Source organism: Ovis canadensis, chromosome 6 (genome assembly GCF_042477335.2).
Source record: "Ovis canadensis isolate MfBH-ARS-UI-01 breed Bighorn chromosome 6, ARS-UI_OviCan_v2, whole genome shotgun sequence".
NCBI lineage: Eukaryota > Metazoa > Chordata > Mammalia > Artiodactyla > Bovidae > Ovis > Ovis canadensis.
In genome coordinates this window covers 61,965,869-61,982,402 of record NC_091250.1, presented here as the reverse complement: position 1 = coordinate 61,982,402, position 16,534 = coordinate 61,965,869, and the positions used below count along the sequence as shown (strand labels likewise).

Below are 16,534 nucleotides of genomic sequence, written 5' to 3'. Positions count from 1 at the left end.
GACCAAAATTTATTTCCACTCAGTGTGAAGTTGGTGGCTGAAGAATCTTAATTACAATAAGGGGTTAGTAAACAGAAGACAACCTTCACAAACAGACAACATGACTGTTAAGGAAATACGTTATAGTTTGTCCTGATGAATAAGTATGGAGTCAGTTATCCTGTGTGTTGTAACCTTTTTTCTCTTCAACACTTGTTTCTCATTTTGGGATTTTGTAAGTAGCATAACGTATCACAGTAAAGTATTATTAAAAAGAACTTTCCAGTTTGAGAGTTGCTTTGGTAATAATCATTACCATACAGTAATAATCATTGCTATGCTATGGTAATAATCATTACCATATTTAATCTTGTAATTTAGCTATGTTGATTAATTTGGGTATTATGAGACAAAGAAGACTTAGGGGTTAGGTGACCTGCATAATATCATTTACCTCTAGCTTGAATCTTCTGGAAATCTTAGCAAACCACAAAAAAATCACTATATTTAAAAGTTTGTTTATGTGCATTCAGCAGGAAAGAAGAGGAAATCAATAGCTTCCAACCCCTCTTGCTTTAGAAAATCCCATAAGATATCTTTATTTTAAAACTCAGAGTCTACACTTGAAAAACAAAGGGGCAATATTTTCCTGGTCTCAGCTAAATATTTCCTTCTATTATAATATCAAACTATTAAGAAATAGATCAAACAAATTTAATATGTTATCATTTAAATTTCATAGATGCTTATTTGAATATGAAATGTATTATTCAAGTCTCCCTTTCTCTCTCTCTCTCACACCAGTTTATATATTTATTTAGTTTTCTCAGATGATTTTGGTTTATGTTTTCATATTTAATTCAAAACTGGAAATTAAAATTCAAGTTCTATCTCATAGAACCCTGGGGATTTTAGCACGATATTGGCAATTTATCCCGAAAGAAAGAAACGCATGGGACATGGATGTGTTTTTTTTCAAGGATTTCTTTTTCTTGGTGTCCTGATCCTGCTGTTCCTAGCAGAATTCCTCTTTAGATGATTCATAGGCAAGATTTACATTAGCAAAAAGAAAAGGAGGATTAAGAATGAAGGGAATTATTTACTTCTCATAAATCCCTTGAGAATTTGATAAAACTATGACCTTCTCCCTAGATAAACACATACACATCATGTTTGCATGAAAATTGGGGGTGGGGATGTCCCTCTCTGATCTAAGTAATTTGGAAAGGATGAAGTACTTTCTTTCAAAGAGCTCAGTAACTCAGAAAAGGAAGATTAAACTAGAACAAAAGGATTTTAAGAAATAACTTTCTAAGACCAAGACCAAAAAAGGTTAAATTAGCATAACTCTTCTGTTCAGACATTAAGAAATTAGAAATCTGTGTGCTGTGCTTAGTCACTCAGTTGTGCCTGACTCTTTGCGACCCCGCTGACTGTAGCCCACCAGGCTCCTCTGTTCCTGGGAATTCTCCAGGCAAGAATACTAGAGTGGGTTGCCATGCCCTCCTCCAAGGGATCTTCCCAACCCAGGGATAGAACCCAGGTCTCCCACAGTGCAGGTGGATTGTTTACCATCTGAGCCGGAAGACTGGTGTCTATTACTTACATGTGGGGCTTCCCTGACGACTCAGCTGGTAAAGAATCCACTGGCAATGCAGGAGACCTGGGGTGAATGCCTTGGTGGGGAAGATTCCCTGGAGAAGGAATCTTCCACACTCATTCCAGTGTTCTTGCCACGGAGAATCCCATGGGCAGAGGCTTGGAGGGCTTCATGGGTTCAGAAAGAGTTGGATATGACTAAGCGCACACACATTTACATGTAACTGGTTGAAGATGGGAATAGACTTACTGGATATTTCCATCTTTTGGATTTGCCTATTCTGAAGATAAATATACACCTTATATTATTTTTTCATTGGCTGCTAAAAGCAACTCACAGAATATAAATGTTTCTCAAACACTAAATATTTTATAGTTGTAACAATAAATCAGAATTTTAAAGATGATGTAGTAGAGTGGTTCCGAAAAAACATTTTTTAAGCAATGGGACTCTCAACAGTATCCTAAAATATGACAGACTAAAATGACCTTTTTAACATAAACTGTTTTTACATGTTAAAATTAAAACTCCTCCTTACAATACCATTTCCAAGAAACTGGTTTTGTTTAACACAGAAATAAGACCTAAAGGAAAGCTGTTACAGTCTCATCATCCAATGTGTTTCTACATTTAGGTTTAGTTAATAAATATTTTAAAAAAAAATTCTGATTTGGATATAAATGTAGTTGCAAATGGCAACAGTTTTTATAAACAGTTACCTTTTGATCTCATGATGTTCTCCAAATAAAGACAGGAGAAAAAACTTTGTTCAACAGATAACATACGGAAAGTCTATAATTTATGAAAATTTAGTATATAACTTTAATCTGAGTGTACATTTGCTTTAAAATGTCTTTAATTGTAATGAAATATATATAACATAAAATTTGCCATTTTAATTTTTAAGTGTACAATTCAGGGGCTTAAGTTGTACAACCATTACCATTATCTAGAACTTTTTCATTATTTAAAGCCTTGTGCTTTAAGATTTTCCAGTTCACTTTCTAAATTATTTTATTCTACTGCCCTCCTTTAGGAAGATTCGCATTAGAAAGATACACCAGTCAGTTCATTTAATTCGCATCGTTAATGGGAAAGCGCTGTTTGTAGAGCACTGAAAATACTGAGCACAGAAACTCCTCATATGCATTTTACGTTCCCTCTCCCTCCCCATCCCATCCTTGTGTGACAGCTAGTGCAGAGCACGACTCCCCAGGGAGACTCTGCTCCAACGTTGGGGCCACTCTGACCACAGTCGCCTAACTAGAGTGAAGGTGAAGCAGTGAACTGGGCCTCTGGAAAATGCCTTGTCTGGCATGAATCAAACCATTTGCTTTTAATAATTAATTCTTAAACAGTGAAAAATGAAATGTGAATCAAATGTTTGCAGTTTGCAGTTTGAAACTGCAAAAGCACTTTCACAGAACAGTTTAAAAAGTATGGTCCACCCAGTTACTGAGACACAGAGGGTGAGCTGGTCTGGCCAGCTGCCACTGTTGATGGTTAAGCCAGGGCAGGAATGGCACTCTCCTGGCACCCAGTGGTGCTGATTTTTCTCTTCTACCTTCCATCCCTAGGAGCAAAGCAGCTCTTTATGATTCTAGTCCTTAAAAGACGTTTTCAGCTCCACTCCCCAGAACCTTTTCACCTCTCTACCTAAAAATGAGAAGTTCAAGTGTGGCATGCAAACACCTGCAATCTTCTTAGGAGGTTTTTACTGAAATTCATCACCACTTGTCTAGCCTGGTCTTAGAATCATCCTGAATTAAAAGCAAGTCTAAGCAACTCCAGTAATTGAGATAAACATTTCAAATATTTTTTGCAGAATAGCCTGTTGTGCAGGACATGTCTTCTTTAAGTGGCCCCTCTGTTTACTGCCAGGCTCAGACCAACATCCCCCTCTGTCCCACCCATCTTTCTGTTCAGTCAGGTTTAATTTAGTGATATTTATTAAGAACTACCAGGTAGGACACATGTTCATCACAAATAGTTAATATTTATTGTGTGCCAGGAGATTTTGTATCTATTTGTAAATTCCTCTTGGCATTCTAGATTGCCTACATATATATTTGTTCTACAGATTTTCTTTGAACTGGTTTTAACATATTTTCTGGTTTTCCCTTATAATTTAACAAGTTAAAGTCTTTAGCACCTATTCATTTTGTATTTGTCAGGGTTTTATCATTTGGAAAATTATATTTTAGCACCTTATTTTTAGATAAAAATTGAAGGTGAATGTGAAGCACACATAATAAATTAACTAGAAAACCAAGGTAAGCAAAGAGAGGATAAAGGGGAAAAAATCATTGAAGAGGTCCTAATCAGAATGTGAAAACCTTGGCATTCTCCATCACAATACTATATGCACTGCTTAAAACATAGTAGGTACTCAAGAAATATTCAGCAAAGAAGCTAGCTTGGAAAACAAGATATGTATATGTATATATATATATATATATATATATGAAATAAGCACACATATAGGAAATAGGCAGCAAGTAGGAAAAAGAACCGGAGAAGGCAATGGCACCCCACTCCAGTACTCCTGCCTGGAAAATCCCATGGACAGAGGAGCCTGGTAGGCTGCAGTCCATGGGGTCACTGAGGGTCGGACACGACTGAACGACTTCACTTTTTCGTTTCACTTTCATGCATTGGAGAAGGAAATGGCAACCCACTCCAGTGTTCTTGCCTGGAGAATCCCAGGGATGGGGGAGCCTGGTGGGCTGCCGTCCATGGGGTCACACAGAGTCGGACACGACTGAAGTGACTTAGCAGCAGTAGCAGCAAGAAAAAGAACATGAAGATATCACGTACAAATAACTTGTAAAGATGACATGGATGCTAAGTCCAATTTTTAATAGCATGACAGAAGCCTATGGGGAAAAGTAATACATTTAAAAACCCTAATCCTGCCAGTAGAATCCTTCCTCTGGGCTTTTGGGACTAGAGAGGGTCAGGAGAACATTTCTCTCAGGGAAAAATGTGAGCCCACACATACAAGCCAAGTCTCTCCCTTCGGCTGACGTTTGCCATCTTTTCCTCTATCACTGCCATTCTGGATAGTTTTAAATCCTACAGGAGATGAACCACCACCCTCTGCTTCTGTAGGGCTGTTGTGACCATCACATCATGTCCCTCACAGATCAGCTTTTCTGTAGCGCTGCCCCTGTTGTCTTGGGCACCTACAGCTTGGCCAGGCTGGCACTCACACAGCTCTCAGGGGTAACCCACAAGGACCATGCATTGGAGAACCCAGGCCCTCAGGTTTGTAGACTAGTTCCAAACCCAAGAGAGGAGAGAGGCTCCTGTCCGGTGGTGCAGGGGGTGGAGTGGAGATTCCTAAATCATTAACTAAAGAATTCCGTCAACGTTGGATTTGTTCATGAGTGCTAATGTTACAGAGGGGGGTCAGAGCCCAATTTTCACAAGTTTGTCTTTTTTCACTTAGAGAGAATCATGTGGCCCAATGATTCTGTTTCAGCCAAGATACAGAATACCATCTAGCCAAAAGAAACAGAACAATTTCGAAAGCGATTCTACAGGTTGAAGAAGGAAGATATTTGAATCTGCCCTTGCTGCAAGGGGCACAGAAAGATGCCTGTGCTAAATAGCCTTCTCCAAAGATAAAGGGACACTAAAATTAACACTTGAAGCTTGCCTGTTTAAAGCTTTTCCTAACACAGTGTGTGCTCAATTAAAGATCACACAATCAAAACCATTGTTCTAGGTCTGATGTCTCGGTGAAGCAAGGACTTGTTGGTACTTTTCTCTCCCATTTAAATGATTCAAAGGGTTTCATATATTGCATTTAACCAGCAAACCCAGGAAAATGGAAAAGTAATTGACAGAGACAGCATTCCAGTGGGTTAACAGCAAAGCAGGTACAAGCCTAGAGCCCTAGGCCACTTTAGATTTTTCATAGATTGCATGTTAATAGACTTCTGCACGTAGCAGCCACCCTCACATCCAGCGTGCCTCGACCATGCAAGATCCCTCAGCCCCTAGAGCTCATCTGTCTTGTTTTTTAGTTGCTAAATCGAGTCGGACTCTTCATGACCCCATGGACTGTAGCCTGCCAGGCTTCTCTGTCCATGGGATTTCCCAGGCAAGAATAGTGGAGTGGGTTGCCATTTTCTTCTCCAGGGGATCTTCCAACCCAGGAACTGAACCCACCTCTCCTGCTTGGCGGACAAATTTTTTATTCCACTGAGCCACCTGGGAAGCCCTAGAGCTCATCTGACATGCTCTAATTTCCAAAGCTTGGCTTTAATCACTTAAGAAAAGAAGGCACTTTAAATTCATCGCAGCTTCAAAATTAGCATGTCACTTTTAACCTCTCTCTTGGGCCCTGAAAATGATATGGTTTGGGGAAGAGGTGGCAATTGTGACTTGTCAAGACACCTCCTGCCCCGGTGGTTTCTCTTTGGGCCACCAGCTTGACATGTTACCTAACCACACAGCGAGTCATGAAGTTTTTCTGGCTTTTAATTTCTTCCTACCCCAGTGGGCTGTTGGGAGGTATAAGCAGAATTATAAAATGCCAGGTCCCACCTTTTTATTTTCTTTATTGGGAAACAGGTACATACAGAGATTCAGAGCCTTGCCTAAAGCTAGCGAGGTGGAATTTGAACTCAGTCACAGTGCACTTTACTGAATTAGGATTACCAGTCTTGTCTAATTACCAGCCTTTGTCTAGAACAGGTGTCAGGGAACCAACAGCAGCACAAGGGAAAGAGCACCCTATAAAGTCAGCATGGAAACTTTCTGTGCCTACACTTACTTAATCATTTATGTCTTATCAACAGTGACAGCTAATCACTAGTAGTCCCTATAAGCATTTAGGGACAAAGTAGGCAACTCTCCATCACTTAAAGGCTATCTTCCTCCATGCCTTCTCATCCTTGCCCTCCTGCCTGGGTGTTTTAGATTCTCCCTGATCCAAAATTATACCTTCCCATATCTTCTTTCTGGTTCCAGAAATTCCTCAAATCCATTCACTCTTCAGTACATACTTACTGAGCACCTCCTATGATATACCAGGCACTGTTCTAGGTGCCAGGGGTGGAGTGGTGAACAAAGTAGCCCAAATTACTGCACCCTGGGGTTTCTGTCCCAGAGGCTAAGGGTGGGAATGTGTGGGGAGAGTGAAGCAGGTGGCAGAAGATAGGAGAAAACTAAAGTGGAATGCCTGGACAAAGCATGTTAGGTGGTGACAAGCACGACTGAGGAATGCAAAGCAGAGGAAAGGGTAGCATGGTCCCTGCCAGGGTGGAGACTACATCGGTAGTTGGGAAAAGCCACCACTGAACCAAGACTCGCAGCCACAGGGGACTGGATCAAAATTAAACTCTTTTGCCCCAAACCAGAGATGACACAGATACCACCAGGAGAAGCAAACACGGGCCTGAACACATTCCCAGAAAGGTGTCTTGATGGTTCTACAGTTTTTAAGAAGAGGGAAGAGAGGACTTCCCTGGGGGTCCAGTGGTTAAGAATCTTCCTTCTGATGCAGGGGATGTGGGTTCTTATCCCTGGCTGGGGAACTGAGATCCCACATGCCTCATGGCCAAAAATAAATAATAAATAAATAAGGAAAAAGAAGAAGGAAGAACATTCGGAGTCCTGAGCTCTGAGAGAGTGGCTGCAAGGGGCCCTAGGGAAAGCTGTGGTCACCTCAGATGACGACAACAGCCGTTTCCCCACTGCTCCCTGAAAGCTGGCGAGACAGCAGTGTGACAGCTTCCTGGCCCAGGTCTTCTAGGCTTTTCCAAAGGGGGGTGTGCACCTTTTTTAAAAATTGGAGTATAATTGCTTTACAATGTTGTGTTAGTTTCTGCTGTACAATTGCATGAATCAATTATATGTACACATATCCCCCCTCCCTCCCCCTGGGTGCCCATCTTTGCTAAATCATGTCTGACTCTTTGCGACCTCGTGGACTGTAGCCCACCAGGCTCCTCTGTCCATGGGATTCTTCAGGAAAGAATACTGGAGTGGGTTGCCATTCCCCTCTCCAGGGGATCTTCCTGACTCAGGGATCGAACCTGGGTCTTCTGCATTGTAGGCAGATTCTTTACCGTCTGAGCCACCATCTTTGAGTAAAAACAGTTCAGGGAGTGGCTCTTCCCTGGTCTTACCATATATTCCCTCCTCTTGGATCCCAGAATGGCCTTGGAGGTCAGCAGTCCTTGCTGCTTCCAGGGTTTCGGGGTGAGCACTGGAAGGGCCTTCACCCTTGCCACCTTCCTGCCAAGGCCAGGGCCGGGCAGCATCCCACCTTCCCGGAGGTCGCCAGCCAGCCAGTTTTGGAAAACGAGGAGTTTGGAAAAAAGTCACTTGAATTTTATAAAGTGGTAACTACTGTGAGGCTTTAGGTAATTAAACCTAAATGCCATTTTCCTGCTAAAGCTCTTGGGTGAGGTAACAGTTCTCTTTAATGTCAACTCAGGAAGTTTTACCCAAGAAAAAGGAGGTGGGGTGGTGGTGGTGTTTGCCAAATCAGGAAATGTGAATTAACTGACAAGGAGCTGAGAAAAAGAGACAGAAGCGACAGAGAAGAAGGGAAGTGGGGACAGTGATAGGCAGTTGGACCAATGAGTAAACTTGGGAAACACTGGGCCGGTTGTCATTGGAAATAAATTCTGCTGGGAGAAACTTCCTTTTTATTGCGGGTTGCTCTGAAAAGCTTGGAGGGAAAGAAAAGCCCAAACTTAATGCTGTCTTCATGGAAGGAAAACCTAGGTATTAACAGGGATTCCAGCCTCGGTAATGTCAACATTCACCTTGGGCCTGGAAACTCTGGCTTCAAGAGCTTGCTCCAAGTTCCCTGTTTCACACCACAAGACTCACCACCGCTTTCAGTGCAATGTATGATTTTAAACAATGAATACATTATGTAGATCAAATCAGACTTTCCTCCCCTCCACGAACCCTCCCCTGGTGTTAGACCTACCTCATGGTTTCAAACCTGGTTGGCACGCCCTGAGGACAGAGAGAAGAAAGCCCTGTTTTTAAGCAGGTGTTCAGGAACCAAGATGAATGAATCACTTTGGAAAAATGAAGGCAAAATGCAAGTTCATCTGTTACCAAATCTGTAGTGAGTTTTAGAAAAGAGAATTAACCTTTTCATTTTTCTCTTGCAGATATCTCTTGGTTTTCTCTAGACTCAGAAGTCAAAGGTCTGCAGTACAAGGAATTTTTGTCCAAAGGGTTTTTGCCCTAACTAGCCGTGTTTGCTCCCTGCCTAAATTTCAGACTCTCAATTAGGGCTGTCCTAGGCAGGAGGCCTTTCAAGGGACTAGGCAAGTGACCCCAGGCACTGGTCCTGCAGAGCTGTGTGCTCATGGCACACCTGCACGTCTGTCTGTGTTGGGGGGGAATGACGCTGGGCAGAGTGAAAGAAAGGACATCATGGTTTACATGCTAGGGTCTCCTGGTGTCTCCACATTGACAAACCTTGCTTTCCTATAGAAGGCTAGGTCCTCAACAAAAGACTCCACGCAAATTGGACCTGGGTCCGATGGAGTGGGCTGAAGCACTTTCAAGAAAGACCATATCAATGCTTTTCAAGCTCTAGTACCCTGGGTGCTTGTTAAAAAATCTGAGGTCCCACCCCCAAGAGTTCTGTGTTCATAGTCCAGGGTGGAGCCAGGAATAGGTCTTTTAAAACACCAGACCAGCAATTTCACTGGTTGAGGTACACCCGTTGACTTTATGAGCCAGATTCAGTTTCCTCGCAGTCTCTCCGTTAACTCTTTAGTGCGTTGCTTCCCTTTCTGAGTTTGGATCCTTCTTAAAAACAGACATTTGCAGTCTCAAGGTCATCTGGGATGCCAGTGTAAACTCTGCCCTTCTTTCCCTCAGGCATTTCCCCCGCACTTCACTCTCCAGCCTCAAATTCTCCTCACCCCTCCCCTGTTTCTCCTTTTCCTTAGTTTAGTTCCAGCAGGCAATTCATGAGCTTCCTCTAAAGCTGGGGTTATCAGAATGAATTAAGAAGCTGAGGTCTGGTTTAGGAGACAGACTTATTGAACAGAGCATTTCCACAGGGCAAGCCACATGTTAAAATGACCGCAAGTCCTGGACTCAGAGAGAAGGGAATTTGAGCAAATACTTTGAATGACCCCAAGTGCTATGGCTTACCAGTAGCCGAAGTGGTGGTACAGGTCCAAGCTTTCCAGTTCCTCCCCACAACAAATTAAAGCACATGAATTTGCTAATTGCTAGTTTTTACCAGGCAAATAGCCCAAGAAGTCAAATATCAGAGAAAAAGAGCAAAACTGACTCAAGGTTATAATGAGGAAATGATATGGTGTCCAGGAGTTTCCCAGGTGGCTCGGTGGTAAGGAATTCACTTGCCAGTGTAGGAGACTCTGAAGACACGGGTTCAATCCCTGGGTCAGGAAGCCTGTGTGCTTGTGCTAGTTGCTCAGTCATGTCCAACTCTTTGCAACCCCGTGGACTAGGCTCCTCTGTCTGTAGGGATTCTCCAGGCAAGAATACTGGAATGGGTTGCCCTGGCCTTCTCCAGGGGATCTTCCCAACCCAGGGATCGAACCCAGGTCTCCTGCATTGCAGGCGGATTCTTAAGATTCACTCTAGTATTCTTGCCTGGGAAATATAGCCTGTAGCCTGTAGCCTGGAGGGCTACACTTCATAGCATCACAGAGAGTCAGACATGATTTAGCAACTGAAACACAAACAACAAAAACAACGGAAATACCTACATGGCTTCGACACTGAATATGCATGTGCGGTATCCAGAATGCCCAGAAACTGAACACGCTGTTTGTTGTTGTTCAGTCACTCAGTTGTGTCCAACTCTTTGCGACCCCATGGACTGCAGCAGCCCAGGCTTCCCTGTCCTTCCCCACCTCCTGGAGCTTGCTCAAACTCAAGTCCATTGAGTTGGTGATGCCATCCAACCATCTCATCGTCTCTCGTCCCCTTCTCCTCCTGCCTTCAAACTTTTCCAGTCTTTTCTAAGGAGTCAGCTCTTTGCATCGGATGGCCAAAGTATTGGAGCTTCAGCATCAATGAGTAGTCAAGATTGACTTCCTTTAGGATGGACTGGTTGAGTCTCCTTGCAGTCCAAGGAACTCTCAACAGCCTTCTCCCAACACCACAGTTCAAAAGCATCTTGAACAAACAGTTATCGAGTTAATATAGGAAGTCTGTTCTAAACAGGTTTTCTAATAGATTCTCGCTCCCTTCATTTGCATAGGCAGGGATTGCTTGGGGGAGGTGGTGGAGGAATTGGGAGATATTTACCCCTCCCCTTCCCCCAACCGCCTTCACCGCAGTCCCCTCTCCTAAGGGCAGTGCTTGACCTTGGATGTGACACTTTCTGTTTTTGATTCCAGCTCAAAACCCTTAAAACTTAAAAACTCTTAACAACGGAAAACACTCAAAAGTTAACTGGTAAAGTAGGCATAACAAAATGCCTTTGGGTCCAGCTGCTTGACAGTGATGCGGAGAAGACTTCTGCACTATTTCTGGTAAGATTACCCGTGTTCCCCAAAGGAGCAAATAGTGTGTGCACCTCTAGTGAGAAGGGAGACACTGAAGAGGCACTTTTTTTTTTTTCCTCCACTGTGCTCCTTGCTGGCTAATTAGAAAACAGATTCATTAAGGCTCTGGCCCAAAGCATGAAAGAGACCAGAGAGAATTACATCATTTCCTCTGTATCTTCCCTAAGGGCATCCTGGTTTTGGAGAGAATGACTCAGGCCACAAAAATGAAGCAAAAACAGCCCAACTTCCAATACTGATTATTTTGGATCAGAACCTCACACAGAAGAAAATACTCTTTTGGAAAAACAAAGGAGTGAGGCAAGCAAAGACCGTGGTTTTGTGACTGGGCTGAAAATATAACAGAGGGAAGTTGATGTGAAGTCAGAGCATGTGCTCTGCTTTTCCTTCTCCCTTTGTACAAAAATCAAAACAGCTCACAGACTTACTCAACTAAGTTTTAGGAAATTTAGATCAGTAAAATTCTTGGAATAGAGGCATTAATTTAGAAGTTTACGCTTTTTTTTTCCCCCCTCAATTTTTTTTGTAGGAATGTCGGATGTAATTGGGCAGATAAATAGGAAGATCTGTTTTTTCACATTCTGCAAGTAGTTGTTGCTCTTATATTGAAATTGTAAAATTTCCTGCCCCGTGACTGGTTTATTAACTTCATTCCTTTGCCTCCAGCAGTAACCTGTCCTTAGAAATCTACGTTCTTGCTTAGGTGATGATGTTGTTCAGTCACTCAGTTGTGTCCGACTCTTGCTGACCCCATGGACTGTAGCCCACCAGGCTCCTCTGTCCATGGAATTCTCCAGGCAAGAATACTGGAGTGGGCAGCCATTCCCTTTTCCAGGGGCTCTTCCCGACCGAGTGATTGAACCCAGGTCTCCTGTATTGCAGGCAGAGTCTTTACTGACCTGTCTGTCTCCCCTCTTTGCCCCCTCATAGCAAAGCCTTTTGTAGTGATCATCTGAAACTGTACATATGATCCTACCATTTCCTCCATGTTAAAACTTCAACAATCTTCCGTTGCCACAAGGGATGTCCTCTGAGCTACCCGGGAAGCCCTAGGAGACGATAGGCTACTGATATTACATATGAATAGGAGTTGCTCCCTTTTTTAAAAAAACGTTAGTCCAATACACTCCAAGGAACCCAAGAATGATCCTTGAGCAGCGCCCATAGCAAATTCCTAAATTGGGAGTTTGTTATTTTGGCTGTTTCGTTTACACTGGGAGCCTGGACCCGAGACAAGCCTTGTCAAATCTCCAAGCCCCACCCTTCCAGGCTCCAAGACTGAGCACACACAAGCAAACATGGCTTGGGGGAAATCAAGTTCTCTTATATCTTACAGATTTAGAGATCCATTGAGCTCCATGAGCCCCAGGGAAAGCAGGGAAAGTAAATGTTAGGTTTCTGTGTAACCCCATGTCCTACTCTATCTTGAAATCAAGAGAAAGGTCAACTTGCTAGCCATTTGCATCATCAGAAAGTGCAAATTTAAAGCCATTTGGGTTTTAAAAGTTAATGTTATGAAAGAGAAGTAAAGCACCTCTTTGGAACTTGTGCGGTAAGACAGTAATTAAGAGGTTCAGATTATGGAAAGAAATTTGAAAAACATTTTTGATCATTAACACTTCTGCCTTTAGCACAATTTTCCCTGGGGATTGTGGAGTTTCCACCACTGAAGCTTTCTTAACTGCGATCAGCAGTGATAGCTGATTTTGTTTAAAGTTGAATGCAATGGCTTACAACTCTTCTCTGAAAAGTCACCCATCCATCCTCTATTTCCAGGACGTAGACTTTGTGCTCAGCAATGTATTAAGTGCTGGGAGCACCCAGGGAGTAAGATGTGGTAGGGCAATCTGCTGGGGGAGAAAGTGAAGTCGCTCAGTCATGTCTGACTCTTTGCAACCCCATGGACTGAAGCCTACCAGGCTCCTCCATCCACTGAATTTTCCAGGCAAGAGTACTGGAGTGGGGTGTCACTTGATAACTTCAAAGCATAAAATACCCCCTACAGTAGGCAGAGGGCTATGGGAGCACAGAGTAAGGGCACCAACACCATCCTGAGGGCTAAGGGAGATCCTCAATAAAATGGTTAACTAAGATGAGACTTAAGTGCAGTGAGCAGTTAGCCTAGGAGGGGTGCAGTGTGTTGGGGAGAAGTGTCAGTGTTTGTGACTGGCCTGGAAAGGCAGACAGTGAGTATATTTGAGAGAGTGAGTGAAGGTGAGAGAAGGAAGGAAGGGAATTACATGGCAGAATAAGGAGATATGGGGCCAATGGAAGACTGTTGATGTTTTAAAGTGGAGGAAGTGGTAGGAACACGTGTATAGTTTTGGAAGATCACTACAAAAGGCTTTGCTATGGAGGGGGCCAAGAGGGGAGATAGAGAGGTCAGTTAATAGGCTGCTGTAGTGCTCTGGGCTAATATGCTAGAGATCTAGATTAATAAGAATTTACTGATTAATTCAACAGATGTATTTAGCAGTTTGTTGAGACCCAGTTGTGAACAAAAATGTTTATCTGCTGTGACAGAGCTTAAAAATCTGATGGAGGAAGTAGACATGAATGATGTAATTGTCCATATAAATGTTAAATGGCAACTGTGGTAGGTGGTACTGTGACAGACACTGCTTCTCCCCCTCCCCACAAACCTGTTGTTTGCTTCTTTGTCCAGGTAGACAGCTGAACTGAATTTGCTGTGGGGTAGGGTCATGTGTCTGAAGTCTGGCCAAGGGCATATAAGTAGAAGGGATGGCTGTGGAGAGCAGTATACAGAGAGGACCCAGTCCCCCTAAATGTGTGGAGGAAAGTTGCCCTGATAACCTGTGCACTAGCTTAGAAGTGTGAGTTCAATCCCTGTGTTGGGAAGATCTCCTGGAGAAGGAAATGGCAACCCATTTCAGTATTCTTGCTTGGAAAATCCCATGGACAGAGGAGCCTTGCAGGCTACAGTTCATAGGATCACTTAGTCGGACACAACTGAGCATGTGATGGATGAATGGATGTGTTACATGAGTAGGAAATAGTTCCTGATGACCGACTAATGACATATTTGAGTCTATTTGTTGTATCAGCTTTGTCTACCGTAAACCAAGATATATTATAAAAGAGAGGTACAGAGTAAAATTGGAGGACTGGGCATGGAGACTCAAAAGCAGCAGTCAGAGTGGAAAGACGAAAACTCATTGAGAAAGGTATCCTAAAAGCCAACAAAAGATATTTAGTTTCTAAGTTAAATCAAATTAGAACTGATTTTTGTCTGATACTTTGCATAATGGGCAAGATTCTGGTGTCAAACCTAGAATGGTCATAAGACTTTGCTAGATTAGACAGTCATTTGAAAGCTCTGGTTTAAACTGGCTGAAAAGTTCTTATCTGTTGACAGAGAATTTAAACATATGCTTTAGAAGTTTTGCCTACAGTTATACAAACTGCACAGAATTTCTGACTCAAGGCATCACAGGAGCTGAAGTTCCTTTCATTGCGGTTTTCTTTTTTCCCTTTGATTTTGCAAAATTCTCAAAAACGGATTTTGTGTGGAATAATTTTAATAACTAAAAAAAGGACCAACCACTTCCCTCTCTTCTTCCTCTTTGTCCTCTATTTACTTTTCTCAGTTCTCTTACCTTTGACTAAAGATGGTGCCTTCCTCATTTTTTTCCTACTTCCCAAAGTCCAAATTAACTCTTCCAGTCAACAGAAAACATTTTCCTAAGGAGATTATAAAAACGCTTTTCTGCCTTTTTCTTCTGGCTTTCTCTCCCACCTTACTCTCTTAAAAATAAACAAACAAACAAAAACTCCTCTTTGCTGCTTGTCCATTCATCTCAGCCCTCTTCCTTCCTTTTCTATCTCTTCCCATTCTTTCCTCTTCTTCCTCATTTTACTCTTTGCCAGTCTCTTATGCTTCTATTCATACTTTTAAATGTTTCTCTCTTTGCTTCTGCATCTTGGTTTAAGGCTACCACAAGTCAGTGCAATATCTTCCTCAGTTCCCAAGTGGTATGTTTTTTTTCCCTCATCTACAAGTGGGCAAAATCATGCCTTTTCCCATACATTCCCCGCCTCTATTTTTTGCATACCTTTTATATGTAAGATATTGTTTTAGATGGCTCATTTTCTCTGCCCTCAAGAAGCTCACATGATAAGCAGGTAAAATTTTAATTATGCAAGAAGTGTCATGCACGAGCAACATAGGCAAGGAGTCCTAGTGTGATTGGAGAAAAGAGCAATCGAGTGGATTCGGGAAACCAAGGGGAGGATGGTGATGTGAGGGATTTCATTTTGTGGTTTGGCAAAGTCAGCGCCCTAGGAAAGTACAAAGGCGTAAGAAAAGAGTGGCATTTCAGTGAGGAGCACTTCAAAAATACAAAATGGTCTGAAATTGCAAGGTACTGCTATTTTCATCCTCTTATAGGTCAACACCATCAATGAAACAACATCAGAAACCTCCATTGTTTGGCCGTTTAAAAATGTCAGAATTATCAGAGCCTCTCGGTTTGTATCCTGAGTCAGCTAAAAGTTTCGCTATGGATTTAACAGATACGAGAGTGGAAGATCAAGAGCATTCAAAGAATTTATGGTATCCAATTCTGAGTATGCCATAGCTAAAAATAGAGCTGTAGCTGAAATCTAAAATGAGAGAACATTCAGCAATGACCCTTTATTTTTTTGGTTTCTACCCTGAAAAGTCTCATAATTTTTTTTTTCAGCAAGAGCTTTTGTCTTGATTAGTGCCATCAGTACATGGCAGAGGATCTGTATTTGTACCAGACGAGCCATACAGATTACTCATCATGCTCAAAGTTTCCTTCTAAACATATAGGTCCATGCTTGCTTTGTTCTGTATGATCCTGTTACCTTGGAAGCAGCCAGTGGGCGTACAGATGTTTCTCTGGGAGGGTATGGTGAGTGGGAAGGCAGCCCTCCATAGACTTTGAGATGGCTTGATGTGAGCGCTGTAATGGAAATACCGTCTACTTGATGCACCAATAGACCTGCTCATGTTCCAGCTCAGATTCTCTCTTTGTCATGGGGTTTAAGAGCCCTACAGGGAAAAAAAGAAAAGGAGGTGGTAAATAGAGACATAAGAGAGACCTAGAGCAGAGAGAGGTGAATACAGAAAAGTCAATTGATAGTAGTAGGTTGAGAGGTGGGAGGCCAGCAGAGAAGCCAAGTCATGAAAATGGTGGGCAGCTTTTGCTGCTGTTGAATGACTAGAGCTACTATTGCAACCTGAAAAACACTGAACAATACCCTCTGAGGCCCCGACTGCAGCCACTGAGACTGTTCCTGGGATTTCTCACCTCTCCATGTATTCTTACCACAGACTTCCCCACTAACTGGTGTAGCACTAACATGTCTCTGCTCCTTCTTGCAGAAAGAATGTAACTCACTTAGTAATTCACAGATTTTGTTTTTATACTAGGTC

General features: G+C 42.5%; 1 protein-coding gene across 1 annotated transcript in view; it reads right to left on the bottom strand.

Annotated features, from left to right (window-relative positions):
- Positions 1–16,534, bottom strand: part of RBPJ (recombination signal binding protein for immunoglobulin kappa J region) — a 237,102-nt gene that overhangs the window by 139,184 nt on the left and 81,384 nt on the right. The window contains exon 2 of the mRNA XM_069593804.1: positions 15,964–16,150. Coding sequence (XP_069449905.1) covers positions 15,964–16,034 — 71 coding nt within the window. The 5' untranslated portion in view covers positions 16,035–16,150. The remainder of the gene's footprint in view (positions 1–15,963; positions 16,151–16,534) is intronic.